The sequence below is a fragment of the Bubalus kerabau genome, chromosome X (genome assembly GCF_029407905.1).
Source record: "Bubalus kerabau isolate K-KA32 ecotype Philippines breed swamp buffalo chromosome X, PCC_UOA_SB_1v2, whole genome shotgun sequence".
NCBI classification, from domain to species: Eukaryota; Metazoa; Chordata; class Mammalia; order Artiodactyla; family Bovidae; genus Bubalus; species Bubalus kerabau.
Window position 1 is genome coordinate 155977679 of NC_073647.1, and position 18861 is coordinate 155996539.

Below are 18861 nucleotides of genomic sequence, written 5' to 3' on the forward strand. Positions count from 1 at the left end.
CTGTTTGTGGGCAGTACTGAACTCAGCAAACAACTCGGGCGTCTCTCAGAGGGATGCCTCCTCCTCTGAGGAGGAGGAGAAGAGCTCAGAAAACGGTAGAATGAAACTACTGGAGTCGCCCCCAAGGACATAACATGGACGGGGGTGCCTCGGGGGCTCTGTGTATTGTGGACGATCTATAGGTTTTGTTTGCTGAGACTCCACCCCCACTGGCTGCCAGGATGATTTCGTCCATAATGTAGGTCTCCTTGTGAGCTCCCACCACACACACACCTTCAATTTATAATTCTTTGCTTGCTTCTCACAGCACAGTCCTTGAAAGTGAAAGTTGCTCAGTCGTGTCCAACTCTTTGCGATCCCATGGACTATACAGTCTGTGGAATTCTCCAGGCCAGAATACTGGAGTGGGTAGCCGTTCCCTTCTCCAGGGGATTTTCCCAACTCGGGGATCGAACCCAGGTCTCCTGCGTTGCAGGCGGATTACCAGCTGAGCCACCAGGGAAGCCCAGCAATACTGGAGTGGGTAGCCTATCCCTTCTCCAGCGGATCTTCCTGACCCAAGAATCAAACCCGGGTCACCTGCATTGCAGGCAGATTCTTTACCAGCTGAGCTACTAGAGAAGCCCTTGAGCGCCATCCAAAGTTGACCCAACGGCCTTCCTATTCCAAGCTTCCTTCTACTCTCCAGAATCCATGCTGAAATTTATTTTAAGAACAAATCTAAAGTCTTCTTTAATATCAAGGCCACACAGCTGCTTTCCTGGGCCTCCAGTATAACTAGGCTTAAGCCTTGAATAGGATATGGAAAAGGGAGCAGCAGGGACTGAGTGGAGGGAGGCAATGCTGGAATAAAGGGATGGTTCCTATACCCTTTGTGTCAAGCTGCTTCCCATCCTCCTCTCCCCGAATTCTCACACCCCTGGAGGCAAGTGGTTATCCTCCTATCTGAGAGCTTAACAAAGGGCCACAAACAGAAAACAGCGGGGGGGGGGGGGGGGGGGTTAACCTTGAGTCCCTTTGGATATATCGTTCTCTCTCAGATCTCTTTGTAACATCCCTGAAAACACTCTGATGTTTGGGGGGCAAGAAAATGCTCTAAAAGGAGAGACCAGGAAAACATCACGGGGCCCATTGTGGACAGGGTAAAGCCAGGAGGAGCCTCCCTGAGGATGTTAGCACATCCAGCACACCCAGTGGCCTGCCAAGATCTTCATATCAGGGCCCCCCACTATAGAGCACTGGAGATTCTCTACTGGGGTTCAGAAGAACACTATAGGTTACCTTCTGTTTAATGTAATCCTCTTCTGTTAAATTTTGGATTTTGTACGATTTTATGACATAGACAGGAGTACCGTGTATTGACCTTTCCCTGAGGAGTGGCTCTCTCCTAGGCTCTCATGGCTTCCCAGGGTTGTGCCCTCACTAGCTGCTGCCCTGTTACCCTTCAGGCTGTGAGAATTGCTTCGGAAACCTCTGAACCATACCTTCAAACTCCTGTGACTTATCCCACAGCAAAGAAGAGGTTGACAACAACTGGATCCTCCCTAGTCTGGCCAAATGGCAATTTCGAACGTTCTCCATTTTTACAATTTTCAAATCTACTTACCATATGCCATGGCATAAATGCCTTTGAACTTTGATAATAATGGAAGATCTTCGGCAACTTTCATTAAGGCAGGAGGAATACGGGAAATGTAATTTATAAATTTTGGACTAGAGCAGTTATTACACATTTATGGTTAACACTTCTTAAGGTTCAACCAAAATTCAGTTGAAATTTCAAAGCTGAGGAAAACTTCATAGCTAAAAATTACACATTATAGAAACTATTAATTAGGTATAGTTGTCAGCTATTGTTGTTATTTAGCTGCCAAGTCGTGTCCAACTCTTTCCAACTCCATGGACTGTAGCCCACCAGGCTCCTCTGACCAGATAGGATTTCCCACGCAAGAATATATTTGCCATTTCCTTCTCCACGGGACCTTCCCAACCAGGGATCGAACTCACATATTTTATAATGGCAGGTGGGATCTTTACCCCTAAGCCACCAGGGAGCCCTGTCAGCTATGAATTCCTCATGAAGATAAAAAGAATAAACCCTTTTTTAAAGAAAAACAAACATCCTCTCTGCCTCTAAATTCCATATGGCTCTTTTCCTAGAAGATAGAGACATATCCTTTTAACTCTAGTATCTCGTAGGTTGCATCAGTTGTTGTTATTCAGTCAATTAGTCGTGTCCAACTCTGCGACCCCATGGACTGCAGCACACCAGGCTTCCCTGCCCTTCACCATCTCCCAGAGCTTGCTCAAACTCATGTCCATTGAGTTGGTGATGCCATCCAACCATCTCATCTTCTGTCACTCCCTTCTCCTCCTGCCCTCCTTACCTAGCATCAGGGACTTTTCCAATTAATCAGCTCCTTGCATCATGTGACCAAAGTACTGGAGTTTCAGTTCAGTATCACTGCTTCCAATGAATATTCAGAGTTGATTTCCTTTAGGATTGACTGATTTGATCTCCTTGCTGTCCAAGGGACTCTTAAGTTTTCTCCAGCACCAGAGATGGAAAGTATCTATTCCTCAGCACTCCTCCTTCTTTATGGTCTAACTCCCACATCTGTGCATGACTACTGGAAAAACAACAGCTTTGACTAGATGGACCTTTGTCAGCAAAGTGATGTCTCTGCTTTTTAATACGCTGTCTTCAGTTCAGTCGCTCAGTTGTGTCCAACTCTTTGCAACCCCATGAACCGCAGCACGCCAGGCCTCCCTGTCCATCACCAACTCCCAGAGTCCACCCAAACCCATGTCCATTGAATTGGTGATGCCATCCAACCATCTCATCCTCTGTCGTCCCCTTCTCCTGCCCTCAATCTTTCCCAGCATCAGGGTCTTTTCAAATGAGTCAGTTCTTCGCATCGGGGGGCCAAAGTATTGGAGTTTCAGCTTCAACATCAGTCCTTCCAATGAACACCCAGGACTGATTTACTTTAGGAAATATGCTGTCTAGATAGCATTTAAATTGTTTTCTAATGCCCAGCAATGCTTTTCAGACTTAAGCCTCTTGATGAAAGTGAAAGAGGAGAGTGAAAAAGTTGGCTTAAAGCTCAACATTCAGAAAACTAAGATCATGGCATCTGGTCCCATCACTTCATAGCAAATAGATGGGGAAACAGTGGAAACAGTGGCTGACTTTATTTTTCTGAGCTCTAAAATCACTGCAGGTGGAGATGGCAGCCATGAAATTAAAAGAGGTAGCCAAAATAAACAAAGAGGGAACTGCTCTGGAACTGACAGGTGCAACAGATTACAACCCGGTAGTTAACAATGATGAAACATTGGAAGGGACCTACAGACCTTGAGAAGAAGTATAACCTGGAACAAGAACTATTTGAAATTGAACTGACCCACACTGCCTCAACAGCTCCAAAGAAATTCCTAGATATATTTTTACTATTACCATTTTTTATTTTTTAAGTGCTTTATTACTCCTTTTTCAATTTTATAACCTACTCAGTTATAACCTACTATTACCTTGCAAAAAAAAAAGAGACCCTAATTTTAAAGCAAATTTCTTATATATACTTTTTATAATTTTTGTGATTTTGTTTTGTATTTTTAATATTTTGTTTTTGAGAGTCTAACCTCTGCTCTAGATTTTTAATCTTTGCTTTTTGGTATTTGTTATCGATTTTGTGCCTTTAAGAATCTAAAATTCAGTACCCATTTTTACTTAGGGATGTGATTACTGGCTTGATTGCTCTCTCCCCTTTTGACTATCTCTTTCCTCTCTGAGGTAACCTCTACCTCCTCCATCCCACTTCTATTCTATACTTAACTCTGTGAATTTCTCTGGGTGTTCTGGGTTGTGAAAAACACTTAGGGAACTGATTACTGGCTAGACTGCTCTCTCCCCTTTTGACTCCCCCTCTTCTCCTCCTGGTCACCTCTATCTCCCTCCTCCCTCTTCTCTTCTCTATGTAACTTTGTAAACCTATCTGGGTGTTTCAGACTGTGGAGAGCACATAGGAAATTGATTACTGCCTAGATAGCTCTCCTCACTTTTGACTCCCCCCTCTTCTCCTGGTCACCTCTATCTTTCTCTTCCCTCTATCTCTTCTCCATGTAACTCTGTGAACCTCTCTGGGTATCCCTCACTGTGGAGAATATTTTCACCATTAACCTAGATGTTTTATCATCTGTGGTGTATGGATGGAGAAGTCTTGAGGTTACTGTCAGAATGAGACTCAAAGCCAGAGGCAGGAGGCTTAAATTCAAAACTTTAGAACACCAGGAAACTCCTGAATCCAGGGAACATTAATTGACAAGAGCTCATCCAAAGGCCTCCATATTTACACTGAAACCAAGCTCCGCCCAAGAGCCAACAAGTTCCAGAGCAAGACATACCGTGCTAATTCTCCAGCAACTCAGGAACACAGTCCTAAGAAATAAAATACAGTCTGCCCAAAGTCACACCAAACCCATAGACACCCCAAAACTCACTACTGGACACTTCATTGCACTGCAGAGAAAAGAGATCCTGCTCCACTCACCAGAACACAGACACAAACTACCCTAACCAAGAAACCTTGACAAACCACTAATCCAGCCCCATTCACAGGGAGCAAGCTCCATAATAAAGAGGAACCACAAACTTCCAGCCTATAGAAAGGCTCCCCAAACACAGAAATTTAAACAAATGAAAAGGCAAAGAAATATTCAGCTGGTAAAGAAGCTTGATAAATGCCCACCAAACAGAACAAAAGAAAAGGAGATAGGGAGTCCATGAGAAAAAGAATTCAGAGTAATGATAGTAAAGATGATCCAACATCTTGAAAACAAAATGGAGTTACAGATAAATAGAGACACGTATTGAGAAGATGCAAGAAATATTTAACAAGGACCTAGAAGAAATAATAAAGTCAATCAATAATGAATAATGCAATGATTAAGATCAAAAGCACTCTGGAAGCAACCAACAGTAGAATAACAGGCAGAAGATAGGATAAGTGAGGTCGAAGATAGAATGGTGGAAATAGCTAAAGCAGAGAGGAAAAAAGGAAAAAGAATTAAAAGAAATGAGGACAACCTCAGAGACCTCTGGGACAATGTTAAATGCCCCAACATTTGAATCATAGGAGTCCCAGAAGAAGACAAAAAGAAAGGGCATGAGAAAATACTTGAAGAGGTAATAGTTGAAAACTTCTCTAAAATGGGGAAGGAAATAGCCACCCAAGTCCAAGAAACCCAGAGAGTCCCAAACAGAATAAACCCAAGGAGACACACCCCAAGACACATATTAATCAAATTAACAAAGATCAAACACAAAGACCAAATATCAAAAGCAGCAAGGGAAAAGTAACAACACACAAGGGGATCCCCATAAGGATTACAGCTGATCTTTCAATAGAAACTCTTCAGCCCAGAAGGGAATGGCAGGACATACTTAAAGTGATGAAAGAGAAAAACCTACAATGCAGATTACTATACCCAACAAGGATCTCATTCAAATATGAAGGAGAAATCAAAAGCTTTACAGACAAGCAAAAGCTGAGAGAATTCAGCACCACCAAACCAGCTCTTCAACAAATGCTAAAGGATCTTCTCTAGACAGGAAACAGAAAATGTTTATAATCTCGAACCCAAAACAACAAAGTAAATGGCAATGGGATCATACTTATCAATAATTACCTTAAATGTCAATGGGTTGAATGCCTCAATCAAAAGACAAAGACTGGCTGAATGGATAGAAAAACAAGACCCCTATATATGCTGTCTACAAGACACCCACCTCAAAACAAGGGACACACACAGACCCAAAAACTGAAGGGCTGGAAAAAGATATTTCATGCAAATGGAGACCAAAAGAAAGCAGGAGTAGCAATACTCATATCAGATAAAATAGACTTTGAAATAAAGGCCGTGAAAAGAGACAAAGAAGGAAGGACACTACATAATGATCAAAGGATCAATCCAAGAAGACATAACAATTATAAACATATATGCACCCAACATAGGAGCACCGCAATATGTAAGGCTAAGGCTAACACGTATGAAAGGGGAAATTAACAGTAACACAATAGTGGGAGACTTTATTACCCCACTCACACCTATGGAAAGGTCAACCACAGAAAATTAGCAAGGAAACACAATCTTTAAATGATACAATGGACCAGTTAGACCTAATTGATACCTACAGGACAGTTCACCACAAAACAATGAATTTCACCTTTTTCTCAAGTGCACACAGAACATTCTCCAGGATAGATCACATCCTGGGCCATAAATCTAGCATTGGTAAATTAAAAAAAAAAAAGAAATCATTTGAAGCATCTTTTCTGATCAAAAAATAAAAAACCTACAGGCCAATATTACTGATGAATATAGATGCAAAAATCCTCAACAAAATTCTAGCAAACAGAATCCAACAACATATTAAAAAGATCATTCATCATGACCAAGTGGGCTTTATCCTAGGGAAGCAAGGATTCTTCAATATTCATAAATCAAGGTGATACGCCACATTAAAAATTGAAAGATAAAAACCATGTAATTATCTCAATAGATGCAGATAATGCCTTTGACAAAATTCAACTTCATTTATGATAAAACCCCCTAGAAAGCACACATAGAAGGAATAAACCTCAACATAATAAAAAGCATATATGATAAACCCACAGCAAAGATTATCTTCAATGGTGAAAAATTGAAAGCATTTCCCCTAAAGTAGGAACAAGACAAGGGTGCCCACTCTCACCACTACTATTCAACATAGTTTTGGAAGTTTTAGCCACAGCAATCAGAGAAGAAAAAGAAATAAAAGGAATCCAGATTGGAAAATAAGTAAAACTCTCACTGTTTGCAGATGACATGATCCTCTACACAGAAAACCCTAAAGACTCCACCAGAAAATTACTAGAGCTAATCAATGAATATAGTTAAGTTGCAGGATATAAAATTAACACACAGAAATCCCTTGCATTCCTATACACTAACAGTGAGAAAACAGAGTTATTAAGGAAACAATTCCATTCACCATTGCAACGAAAAGAATAAAACACTTAAGAATAAATCTACCTAAAGAAACAAAAGACCTATATATAGAAAACTATAAAACACTGGTGAAAGAAATCAAAGATGACACAAATAGATGGAGAAATATACCATGCTCATGGATCAGAAGAATCAATGTAGTGAAAATGAGTATACTACACAAAGCAATCTATAGATTCAGTGCAATCCCTATCAAACTACCAATGGTATTTTTCACAAAACTAGAACAAATAATTTCACAATTTGTATGAACATACAAAAAACCTCAAATAGCCAAAGCAATCTTAAGAAGAATGGAACTGGAGGAATCAACCTTCCTGACTTCAGACTATGCTACAAAGCTACAGTCATCAGGACAGTATGGTACTGGCACAAAGACAGAAATATAGATCAACAGAACAAAACAGAAAGCTCAGAGATAAATCCATGCACCTATGGACACCTTATCTTTGACAAAGGAGGCAAGCATATACAATGGAGAAGACAATCTCTTTAACAAGTGGTGCTGGGAAAACTGTCAACCACTTGTAAAAGAATGAAGCTAGAACACTTTCTAACACCATACACAAAAATAAACTCAAAATGGATTAAAGATCTAAATTTAAGACCAGAAACTATAAAACTCCTAGAGGAAAACATAGGCAAAACACTCTGCATAAATCACAGCAGGATCCTCTATGACCCACCTCCCAGAGTAATGGAAATAAAAGCAAAAATAAACAAATGGGACCTAATTAAACTTGAAAGCTTTTGCACAATGAAGGAAACTATAAGCAAGGTGAAAAGACAGCCTTCAGAATGGGAGAAAATAATAGCAAATGACACGGAATTAATCTCAAAAACATATAAGCAGCACATGCAGCACAATACCAGAAAAATAAACGATCCAATCAAAAAATGGGCCAAAGAACTAAACAGACATTTCTCCAAAGAGGACATACAGATGGCTAACAAACACATGAAAAGATGCTCAACATCACTCATTATCGGAGAAATGCAAATCAAAACCACAATGAGGTACCATCTCATGCTGGTCAGAATGGCCGCCATCACAGTGTCTACAAACAATAAATGCTGGAGAGGGTGTGGAGAAAAGGGAACCTTCTTACACTGTTGGTGGGAATGCAAACTAGTACTGCCACTATGGAGAACAGTGTGGAGATTCCTTAAAAAACTGGAAGTGAAACTGCCATACAACTCAGCAATCCCACTGCTGGGCATACACACTGAGGAAACCAGAATTGAAAGAGGCACATGTACCCCAATGTTCATCACAGCACTGTTTATAATAGCCAGGACATGGAAGCAACCTAGATGCCCATCGGCAGATGAATGAATAAGAAACCTGTGATACATATACACAATGGAATATTACTCAGCTATAAAAAAGAACACATTTGAATCAGTTCTAATGAGGTGGATGAAACTGGAACCTTATTATACAGAGTGAAGTAAGTCAGAAAGAAAAACACCAATAAAGTATACTAACGCATATATATGAAATTTAGAAAGATGGTAACGATGACCCTATACATGAAACAGCAAAAAAGACAGAGATAAGAACAGACTTTTGGACTCTGTGGGAGAAGGCGAGGGTGGGATGATCTGAGAGAATAGCATTGAAACATGTATGCTACCATATGTGAAACAGATCACCAGTCAAGGTTTTATGCATGAGACAGGGCACTCAGGGCTGGTGCACTGGGATGACCCTGAGGGATGGGATGGGGAGGGAGATGGGAAGGGAGTTTAGGATGGGAGATACGTGTACACTCATGGCTGATTCGTGTCAATGTATGGCAGAAGCCACTATAATACTGTAGAATAATTAGCCTCCAATTAAAAATAATTAATTAGGAAAAAACCATGATCCAGAGAGAAGACCTCCAAAAAAAAAAACCACTAAGATCATGGCATCTGGTCCCATCACTTCATGGCACACAGATGGGGAAAAAGTGGAAGGAGTGACAGATTTTATTTGCTTGGGCTCCAAAATCACCGTGGACAGTGATGGAAGGCAGGAAATGAAAAGACGCTTGCTTCTTGGAAGAAAAGCTATGACAAACCTAGACAGTGTATTAAAAAGCAGAGACATCACTTTGCCGACAAAGGTCCATATAGTCAAAGCTATGGTTTTTCCAGGAGTCATGTACAGATATGTGAGTTGGACCAAACGGAGGCTTGGTGCCAAAGAACTGATGGTTTCAAATGGTGCAATCTCTGGGAGATAGTGAAGGACAGGGAAACCCTGGCATACTGCAGTTCATGGGATCACATCTATATGTGGACACGACTCAGTGTGAAGAGAAAAATATTAGCCCGGCTCAATAAAAATGGAATCATCCAGTAACTGGCTTGCAGATATAAAAGTTGTCAGGAGGACATGGGACAGCTTTCTTAAAGTTGTTTTAAGTGTTTACAGCTCAGTTACATCTTCAAATCCTAGTTAAACATGCACACATACACACACTTTGTTTGCATCTATGACAAATCTTTCAGTTTTTTCATAAAGATGAGGGATTTTTTTCAGTTTTCCACAGGGCCAAAGTTCTAGGACCCACAACAGATTTCCCAACCTGAGAATCTGGCAAAGGGACTGAGAACCCCTAGAGAATTTTACTTTGGAGTCCTGTGGGATTTGATTACAGAACTTAACACTGGACTGGGGAAACAGACTCTTGGCACAATCAAAACCTTGTGTGCACCAGGACCCAGGAGCAAGGAACAGTGAGCCCACAAAAGACTGACTCAGACTTGCCTCTGAGTGTCCAGGAGTCTCCAGTGGAGGTGTGAGTGGTATCTCACCTCCAGGGTCAGCGGTGTCCTGCTGCAGAGTCAGGGGCACTAAGTGCAGCAGTGCATGCACAGGACTTTAAAGGAGGTCACCATTATCTTCATTACCTCCACCATGGTTTGGTCACAGGTCAAACAACAGGGAGGGAACACAGCCCTGCCCATCAACAGAAAATTGGATTAAAGACTTACTGAGCATTGCATCACCCATCAGAACAAGACCCAGTTTCCCCCATAGTCAGTCTCTCCATAAGCTTCCTTCCATAAGCTTATCCTTGTCCTTCAGAGGACAGACAGAATGAAAACCACGATCAAAAAAAACTAATCAAACTGATCACATGTACCACAGCCTTGTCTAACTCAATGAAACTATGAGCCATGCTGTGTAGGGCCACCCAAGACAGAGAGGTCATGGTGGACAGTTCTGACAAAACATGGTCCACTGGAGAAGGGAATGGCAAACCACTTTAGTATTCTTGCCTTGAGAACCGCATGAACAGCCTGAAAAGGCAAAAAGATAGGACACTGAAAGATGAACTCTGCAGGTCAGTAGGTGCCCAATATAATACTGAAGAAGAGTGGAGAAATAACTCCAGAAAGAATGAAAAGATGGAACCAAAGCAAAAACAACATCCAGTTGTGGATGTGACTGATGATGGAAGTAAAGTATGATGCTGTAAAGAGCAATATTGTATAGGAATCTGGAATGTTAGGTCCATGCATCAAGGTAAATTAGAAGTGGTCAAATAGGAGACGGTAAGAGTGAACATCAACATTTTAGGAATCAGTAAACTAAAATGGACTGGAATGGGCGAATTTAATTCAGATGACCATTATATCTAAAACTGTGGGCAAGAACCCCTAACAAGAAGTGGAGTAGCCCTCATAATCAACAGAAGAGTGAGCCCACAAGAGACAAATCAACAAAATACTTGCATGCAACCTTAAAAATGACAGAATGATCTCAGTCCTTTTCCAAGGCAAACCATTCAACATCACAGTAATCCAAGTCTAGGCCCCAACCAGTAATGCTGAAGAAGCTGAACGGTTCTATGAAGACCTACAAGACCTTCTAGAACTAACACCCAAAAGATATCCTCTTCATTATTGGAGACTGGGATGCAAATGTAGGAAGTCAAGAGATACATGGAGTAACAGACAAATTTGGCCTTGGAGCACAAAATGAAGCAGGACAAAGGCTAACAGTTTTGCCAAGCATTGATCACAGCAAACACCCTCTTTCAACAAAACAAGAGAAGACTCCACATGGACATCACCAGATGGTCAATACCGAAATCATATTGCTTATATTCTTTGCAACCAAAGATGGAGAAGCTCTATATAGTCAGCAGAAACAAGACCGGGAGCTGACTGTGGCTCAGATCATGAACTCCTTATTGCCAAATTCAGACTGAAATTGAAAAAAGTAGGGAAAACCACTAGACCATTCAGGTATGACCTAAAGTGGAAGAGACAAATAGATTCAAGGGATTAGATCTGATAGACAGAGTGCCTGAAGAACTATGGACGGAGGTTCATGACATTGTACAGGAGGCAGTGATCAAGACCATCCCCAAGAAATAGAAATGCAAAAAGGCAAAATGGTTATCTGAGGAGGCCTTAAAAATAGCTGAGAGGAGAAGAGAAGTGAAAGGCAAAGGAGACAAGGAAAGATGTACCCATTTGAATGCAGAGTTCCAAAGAATAGCAAGGAGAGATAAGAAAGCCTTCCTCAGTGATCAATGCAAAGAAATAGCAGAAAACAATAGCATGCGCAAGACTAGAGATCTCTTCAAGAAAATTAGATACCAAGGGAACATTTCATGCAAAGAGGGGCACAATAAAGGACAGAAATGGTATGGACCTAACAGAATCAAAGGATATTAAGAGGTGGCAAGAATATACAGAAGAACTATGCATAGAAGATCTTTATGACCCAGATAACCACGATAGTGCGCTCACTCACCTAGAGCCAGACATCCTGGAATGCGAAGTCAAGTAGGCCTTAAGAAGCATCACTAGAAACAAAGCTAGTAGAGGTGATGGAATTCCAGTTGAGCTCTTTCAAATCCTGGAAGATGATGCTGTGAAAGTGCTGCACTCAATATGCCAGCAAATTTGGAAAACTTAGTAGTGGCCACAGGACTAGAAAAGGTCAGTTTTCATTCCAATCCCACACAAAGGCAATGCCAATGAATGTTCAAACTACCACACAATTGGCACTAATTTCACATGCTAGCAAAGTAATGCTTAAAATTCTCCAAGACAAGCTTCAATAGTACACGAATCATGAATTTCCAGATGTTCAAGCTGCATGCAGAAAAGGCAGAGGAACCAGAGGTCAATTTGCCAACATCCATTGGATCATCAAAAAAGCAAGAGTTCCAGAAAAACATCTACTTCTGCTTTATTGACTACACCAAAGCCTTTGACTGTGTAGATCACAACAAACTGTGGAAAATTCTGAAAGAGATGGGAACACCAGACCATCTGACCTACCTCCTGAGAAATGTGTATGCAAGTCAAGAAGCAACAGTTAGGGCCAGACATGGAACAACAGACTGGTTCCCAATTGGGAAAGGAGTGCATCAAGGCTGTATACTGTCACTCTGCTTATTTAACTTATATGCAGAGTACATCATGTGAAATGCCAGGCTGGATGAAGCACAAACTGGAATCAAGATTGCCAGGAGAAATATCAATAACCTCAGATACGCAGATGACACCACCCTTACGGCAAAGTGAGGAGGTACTAAAGAGCCTCTTGATGAAGGTGAAAGAGAATGAAAAAGTTGGCTTAAAACTCAACATTCAGAAAACGAAGATCATGGCATCTGGTCCCATCACTTCATGGCAAATAGATGGGGAAACAATGCAAAGTGACAGACTTTTATTTTCTTGGGCTCCAAAATCACTGCAGACGGTGACTGCAGCCATGAAATTAAGAGGCTCGCTCCTTGGAAGAAAAGCTATCACCAACCTAAACAGCATATTATAAAGCAGAGACTACTTTGCTGACAAAGGTCCATCTAGTCAAAGCTATGGTTTTTTCAGTAGCCATGTATGGATGTGAGAGTTGGACTATAAATAAAGCTGAGCGCAGAAGAATTGATGCTTTTGAACTGTGGTGTTGGAGAAGACTCTTAAGAGTCCCTTGGACTGCAAGGAGTTCAAACCAGTCAATCCTAAAGGAAATCAGTCCTGAATATTCATTGGAAGGACTGATGCTGAAGCTGAAACTCCAATACTTTGGCCACCTAATGAGAAGAATTGACTCATTGGAAAAGCCCCTGCTGCTGGGAAAGATTGAAGGTGGGAGCAGAAGGGGACAAGAGAGGATGAGCTGGTTGAATGGCATCACCAACTTGATGGACAAGAGTTTGAGTAAGCTCCAGGAGTTGGTGATGGACAGGGAAGCACGGCATGCAGCAGCCCATGGGTTCACAAACAGTGAAACTTGACTCAGCAACTGAACTGAACTGATGGCTTTTTTATGCTTATAGAGATAGTCCCAATTTAGGGTCTGGGAAGTTCTACTCTGGACCATGTACTATAAGACTCTCCAATCATTAGAAGTTACAAAGACAAAAATCAGAAAGCAAATGCTTGATGTGTCCAGAGGGCTTTGGTGCTCAAGTTGCAGAGTCCTGCTCCTTACAGGAGGTTGAAGGATGGACTGAGAGGGAAAACTAGAGCACAGATTAATTAAGTTCACAGGTAAACCATGTAACATGGCATGACAGTCCCTGGACAAAAATTTACAAACCCCACAGTGAAAATCGACACCCGCTACTCTAGTTACTTGAGATTATCATCCCTGGAGCCTCAACTGGGGCCCGGTCATCTCCAATGAACAGTGGTAAGTTTCTGGATTCCAAGGCACCAGTTCCTGGGACAGGTGGGCTGAGGGGTCGAATCTTGAAGGTGATTCAACCACAACCCTGAGCCTCCAGGGCTTTTCCAGCACATAAGTTGGGAGAGTTGAAGGCTGAGTAGCAGCATAGCTTCTGGCCCCCAGCGGCAAAAGCACAGTCATAAAAAAAAAGCACAGGTCATAAACTCTGGTGAGATGAGGGATCCGGGGGGCACTGCCATTTTCTAGCATGCTTTCATCATCACCAAAGTAACAAAAGCTTTGAGTACAGATAAAGCTCATTGATTTAACTTCTTATTGCCTCCCTGGGGTCTCATTTAAGGCCCTTGCAAAAGATAAGCCCTTTGCTCCTAAGAATCTGTTTACCAGTAGAATGAGGCCAAGTGTTAAAACCAAGTATTTGGACACATAAAAACACAAACTTACTAGAGTACTTCTTTTTCAACTGTAACTGATTCATACATTAATATAATGTGGTAAAAGCAAGTAAAATCAAATCTGAGGCTTTCACATTAACTGAGGTTATTTAACTTTATTATATTTTAAAATCTGAAGACTGTAAAACAGTATTTATACAAACACCTGAGGACTGTTTAACTGGGCACAGCATCTTCACACAAACAATTTGAGAGAAGACAGTTTAAATTAGAATTTTTGTCTTAAAACACAAAGTGAATAACATAGATGAAACCACCCTTTAAATAGTAGCATTCTCATATAAAGTACATTTGGTTTTCTAAAAAAGAAAATGTACATTCTTGCCCCTGGTGTACATTTTATTGGCATTTATAACAAATGGCTAATACTTTTAGCACAGATTCTCATAGCTTATAAACATTACACCAAAGTTGTACAAAGTAATAACAATTAACATATAGCACCATTTTCCCTCAAAAGTTCTAACTTTAAAAATAAAACCCAAAACGATAAGTCAGAATTAATGCATCTTCCAAAATTTAGCAGAATAAATGGCTCAGAACTAAGCAAATTAACTAACAACATTGCATAGGACAGAGAACTTCCCTGTATGGAAACCAATCTGTGGATTGTTTCTTATCCCCTGAAGACTAAGATGAGAGGTACTAGTGATAGCAAATGATGCAAATATTTTTTCAGAATAAAAACATCCAACTATATAAATAGTTCACCATTACCTCTGTGGCAATGCAAAGTGCCATATTAAATTCAAAAAGAACAGGTTAACTTGTTTGAATACCTACAAGTATAGAATAATATATAAATACAGTATTGAATTCATATGAGGAATAAACATAGACAATAAAATATATATATTTTAAAATTTGGGCACAGGTGTCTTCATGTAAGGGCTTTCCTGATAGCTAAGTTGGTAAAGACTTCGCCTGCAATGCAGGAGACCCCGGTTCGATTCTTGGGTTGGGAACATCCACTGGAGAAGGGATAGTCTTCTTCATATAAAGATGTGAGAAAGAATCCCAAGTTAAATGTCTAAGCTTGGAGAAAATATGTAAAGTTTAGAAATAACAGGTATTTCATTGAAAAAATTTAATTGGACTCCATCAAAACCACCCTTGTAGTATAATATCTCCTGCATAGAACAACTACTCTATAATTGTTCAAAATTCATCAAAAACTGATAAAAACACTTTAAGAAAGTTTATAAGCTTGTTTTTTCTTTAAATATTAACAAATACAACATATAGAGAAATAGTAACGAAAGGAAGATAATTTATATGGCTATTCCCTTTCAGGAAATTGATAGAACACAAACAGAACATTGCAGTAACAGACAAAGTATTTGAAAAAGAGATGATATCTATAGTTGCATCTTTAAATTCTCATCTAAGGAAAACTTCGTGTGAATTTCATTAGAGAGCCTGTCAGTCCCTGATATTTTCCCCTTTGGGATTTAGCTGTTTTGGTTTTACATATATACATTAACCAAAATCAAAGGTGTTTCTTTGTTTCCTGCATGAAGTGTATTTGTAAACTCTACAATAAAATAATAAACAGAGATAAAGAACTACCAATTTGAATATGCTAATACTAACATGTTAATGGCTTTTAAAGAAGTAGACTGGACTTATAATAGAGTTCTGCAATTCTGGATATAATGTAGTTTTAGAGGAACTGTCTACAAAACAAAAATTGCTATGAGAATAAAAATACTTTTACATTAAAAGTTATCAAAACAACTGAAAATTATGTCTAATCTAAACATATATTTTTTCAATTGTATTTTCCTTCTTTAAGTTTTTCAATATAATAACATAACTTTAAGGCTGGCCCCAGTTTCAGCCCCATATACTTCATAATCACATCACTTTTGAGTAGTAGCAGAGCCTTCCCATCAATTTCCTATAGAGAGAAATAAATTATAATTATTAGCACTGTTTCACATTTTGTCAAGTTACTTACATATAAGAACATGTAAATAGAGAGTAGCTGTACATTCTCAATATATATTCTCTGAATATGCATTTATTATTAAAAACTATTAAAAACATAACTTATGTGAAACATCATTTGAAAATTTCTAAATTCACTTCAAACTTTAAGAAAAAGTAAACTTAACCCAGTATCTTTGAAGAATGGCCTTTAGCATCAAACTGTCTGATTTTAAAAACTATGTGTTGAATATAATACCATGTATCTATGACAAATGGTAGATAGAAAACTATGAATTGTAGAAATGAATTTCAGACAGTCATTAACTTTCTTAGAAAGGCTGGGAATGTATGTCAGCATTAATGCAAACTGTAAATGTGCTAAACGGTGTTGTCTTTATGTTGAAAGCAATTCACCTAATTATGTGAAGCTAATTAGATGCTAAAACATATTACTGATTTTCTTACAATATGAAAAAGGATACAAAAGGATACATTTGGTCATGAATTTGATTTGTTAGAAAAGACTATAAACATTATTTAACAGACACAAGGTATCCTCCTAATACTATTTATTTGCTTAATAAACCAATTTATGTTTTGGAAGTATGTTTGATTTTCCTGAGTTCTGATTTAAAATAAAGCTGCACTTAATCTTATACAGTTACTGGATTCATCAGGCATCGTAATAAGAAGGACACCATGTTACAAAGGTGGTCATTCCCTCCTACTCACAATCCCAGGGCCAAGCAGGGAGCAGGTGGGGAGAAGGATCTTTGTAGCTGGTCTTACAAAGGAGAATACACCTGAGAGTGGCCATGCTGAATCATCTTCTCTTGAGAACTCAAAGACGTGTAAATATGTTAGGGACTTGGGTACCCATTTAAAGCACAGATCCAGCCTCTATCCTTTAAGGATCTAACTTTGGGCAAAGTGAACTCTCTCAAATATGGGAAAATCAGTTGATAGGGTTCCCCCACCATCCACACTAATCAGTAACCAACTGAAGGGCCTGCAGAGAGATAATTCAAAGTCATTACATCAGGAAAACTGGATCAAAAGATACATTACATGTTGCCTGAAGAGGTCAGCAAGGGGGCCTGACTTCTGAGGATCTTTATGTTTCATAAACTGTATCACTTCATCCACAGACCAGGTTTCAGGGTCCTTAGAGAAGCCTTGCTTCAGGACACTGGGGTCAGGTACAGCTATATAACTTGGAGCTTCAACTGGGGGGAAAAAAGACAAATCATACTTGACCTGATCATTATCCTGAAAGAAAAGATGTTAAGCAAGGAATAATTTTATCATTCCTGGAATGTTCTGTGAAGTACTCCAGCATGGACCTAGGATTCCAAAGGTAAAATTTAGTGAAAGCCTAGATAAAGATAACCTGAGGATAGCTACCCAAGAATGTCCCACTTGACCTCCTCCAAACAACAAAAGCAACTTCAGAATGTACCCTAGAGTTTCAAAGATCATGATACAGACCAAGCAATCCAAGGCCTCTTTGACCACAGGCAAATACAGAAAAAGACCTGTAACTTAGGTTAAATCAAGGTTAATCTAAGCTAACCTATTGCTCCCTTCCTTTAAGTATTTTGAAGAATTTCTCTCAATCTTCCTCCTCTTGAGAAGACTCAAGATTAGGTTTGAGTCTTTTACTAGGTAATTGCAATGAAAATCCAAAAAATTTAGAGTTTTATAATTGTTTAAATTAATTCACTTTAATCAATAAATTTTCAATAAACCATATTATCTCTTGAGAACCAAATTAGTTCTTTTACTGAATCTGTCCCATGTATTCAATAAAGATTATTTTTAGCATCAATTTATTCTTTAAACTCCTGTCTCTCAAGGCTTAAATGCTTACTTGAATTTTGAAGAAAACAAGATTATTTTGTACTTAGTTAGGTCAGAAGCAACTTTAACATTATACGGAATATCTCTTTCAAATTTTACTGCATAGTGATACATATTTTGGTTGAAGGTTTATATATTTAAAAAGAAATCAAAACATGAAATAATTTAAGTGCTCATACCCCAAAAAGTTATAGTTTTGCTATTCACTAAGTTGTACTCAAAATTTCTTTCTGTCCAGACACGTATTCATTTCCTTAACCAGAGTGCCTGACTCTCTAAAGTTAGTATATGATAACAGAAGCGGGTTTGGTGCTTTGCTAGGAAGATTTGTTTCTCTAAACAAAGACCATCAACACAAATTTGATCTTTTCGTGTGTGTGAATTACCCAAAAGTGAACCTTTTCTTTCCTGTCATCTGTGCTCTAACCATTTTAGGGAGAAGTATTCTGGGTATTCACCCAAGGAAAGGGCAAAGAAAACAGAAGATGTAAGAACTTCCAATGGTAAATTTTTGGTGTAGCTTAGAATTTTATATATTTTCTTTTTAAATATTTTAACTTTGATGTGAAATAAAAATTCTTTACTAAAATCTATCCTACTTTCTCCTTGAGAAAGAAATGGCAACCCACTCCAGTACCCTTGCCTGGAAAATCCCATGGACAGAGGAGCCTAGTAGGCTATACAGCCCATGGGGGTCGCAAAGAGTTGGACATGACTGAGTGACTTCACTTCACTCACATCCTACTTTCTACTTGTCAGAAATAAAAATGTTGGTCTACCAAGAAATGCTGCTAGGTTGTATCAACTCGAGTAAAAGTGATGATGATACAGACCACATCATGCCTGAGGCAGTCTAACAATTCAGACAGAAAAGTCTTCTCCTTTAACTCAAGAAAGACTCAATTTAATATT

The 18861-nt window shown here is 39.3% G+C and overlaps 1 protein-coding gene across 1 annotated transcript in view; it reads right to left on the reverse strand.

Annotated features, from left to right (window-relative positions):
- Positions 1 to 14232: 14232 nt before the first annotated feature.
- Positions 14233 to 18861, reverse strand: part of SCML2 (Scm polycomb group protein like 2) — a 98847-nt gene continuing 94218 nt past the window's right edge. The window contains exons 14-15 of the mRNA XM_055563399.1: positions 17158 to 17315; positions 14233 to 16057 (exon numbers count right to left, since the gene is read on the reverse strand). Coding sequence (XP_055419374.1) covers positions 15929 to 16057; positions 17158 to 17315 — 287 coding nt within the window. The 3' untranslated portion in view covers positions 14233 to 15928. The remainder of the gene's footprint in view (positions 16058 to 17157; positions 17316 to 18861) is intronic.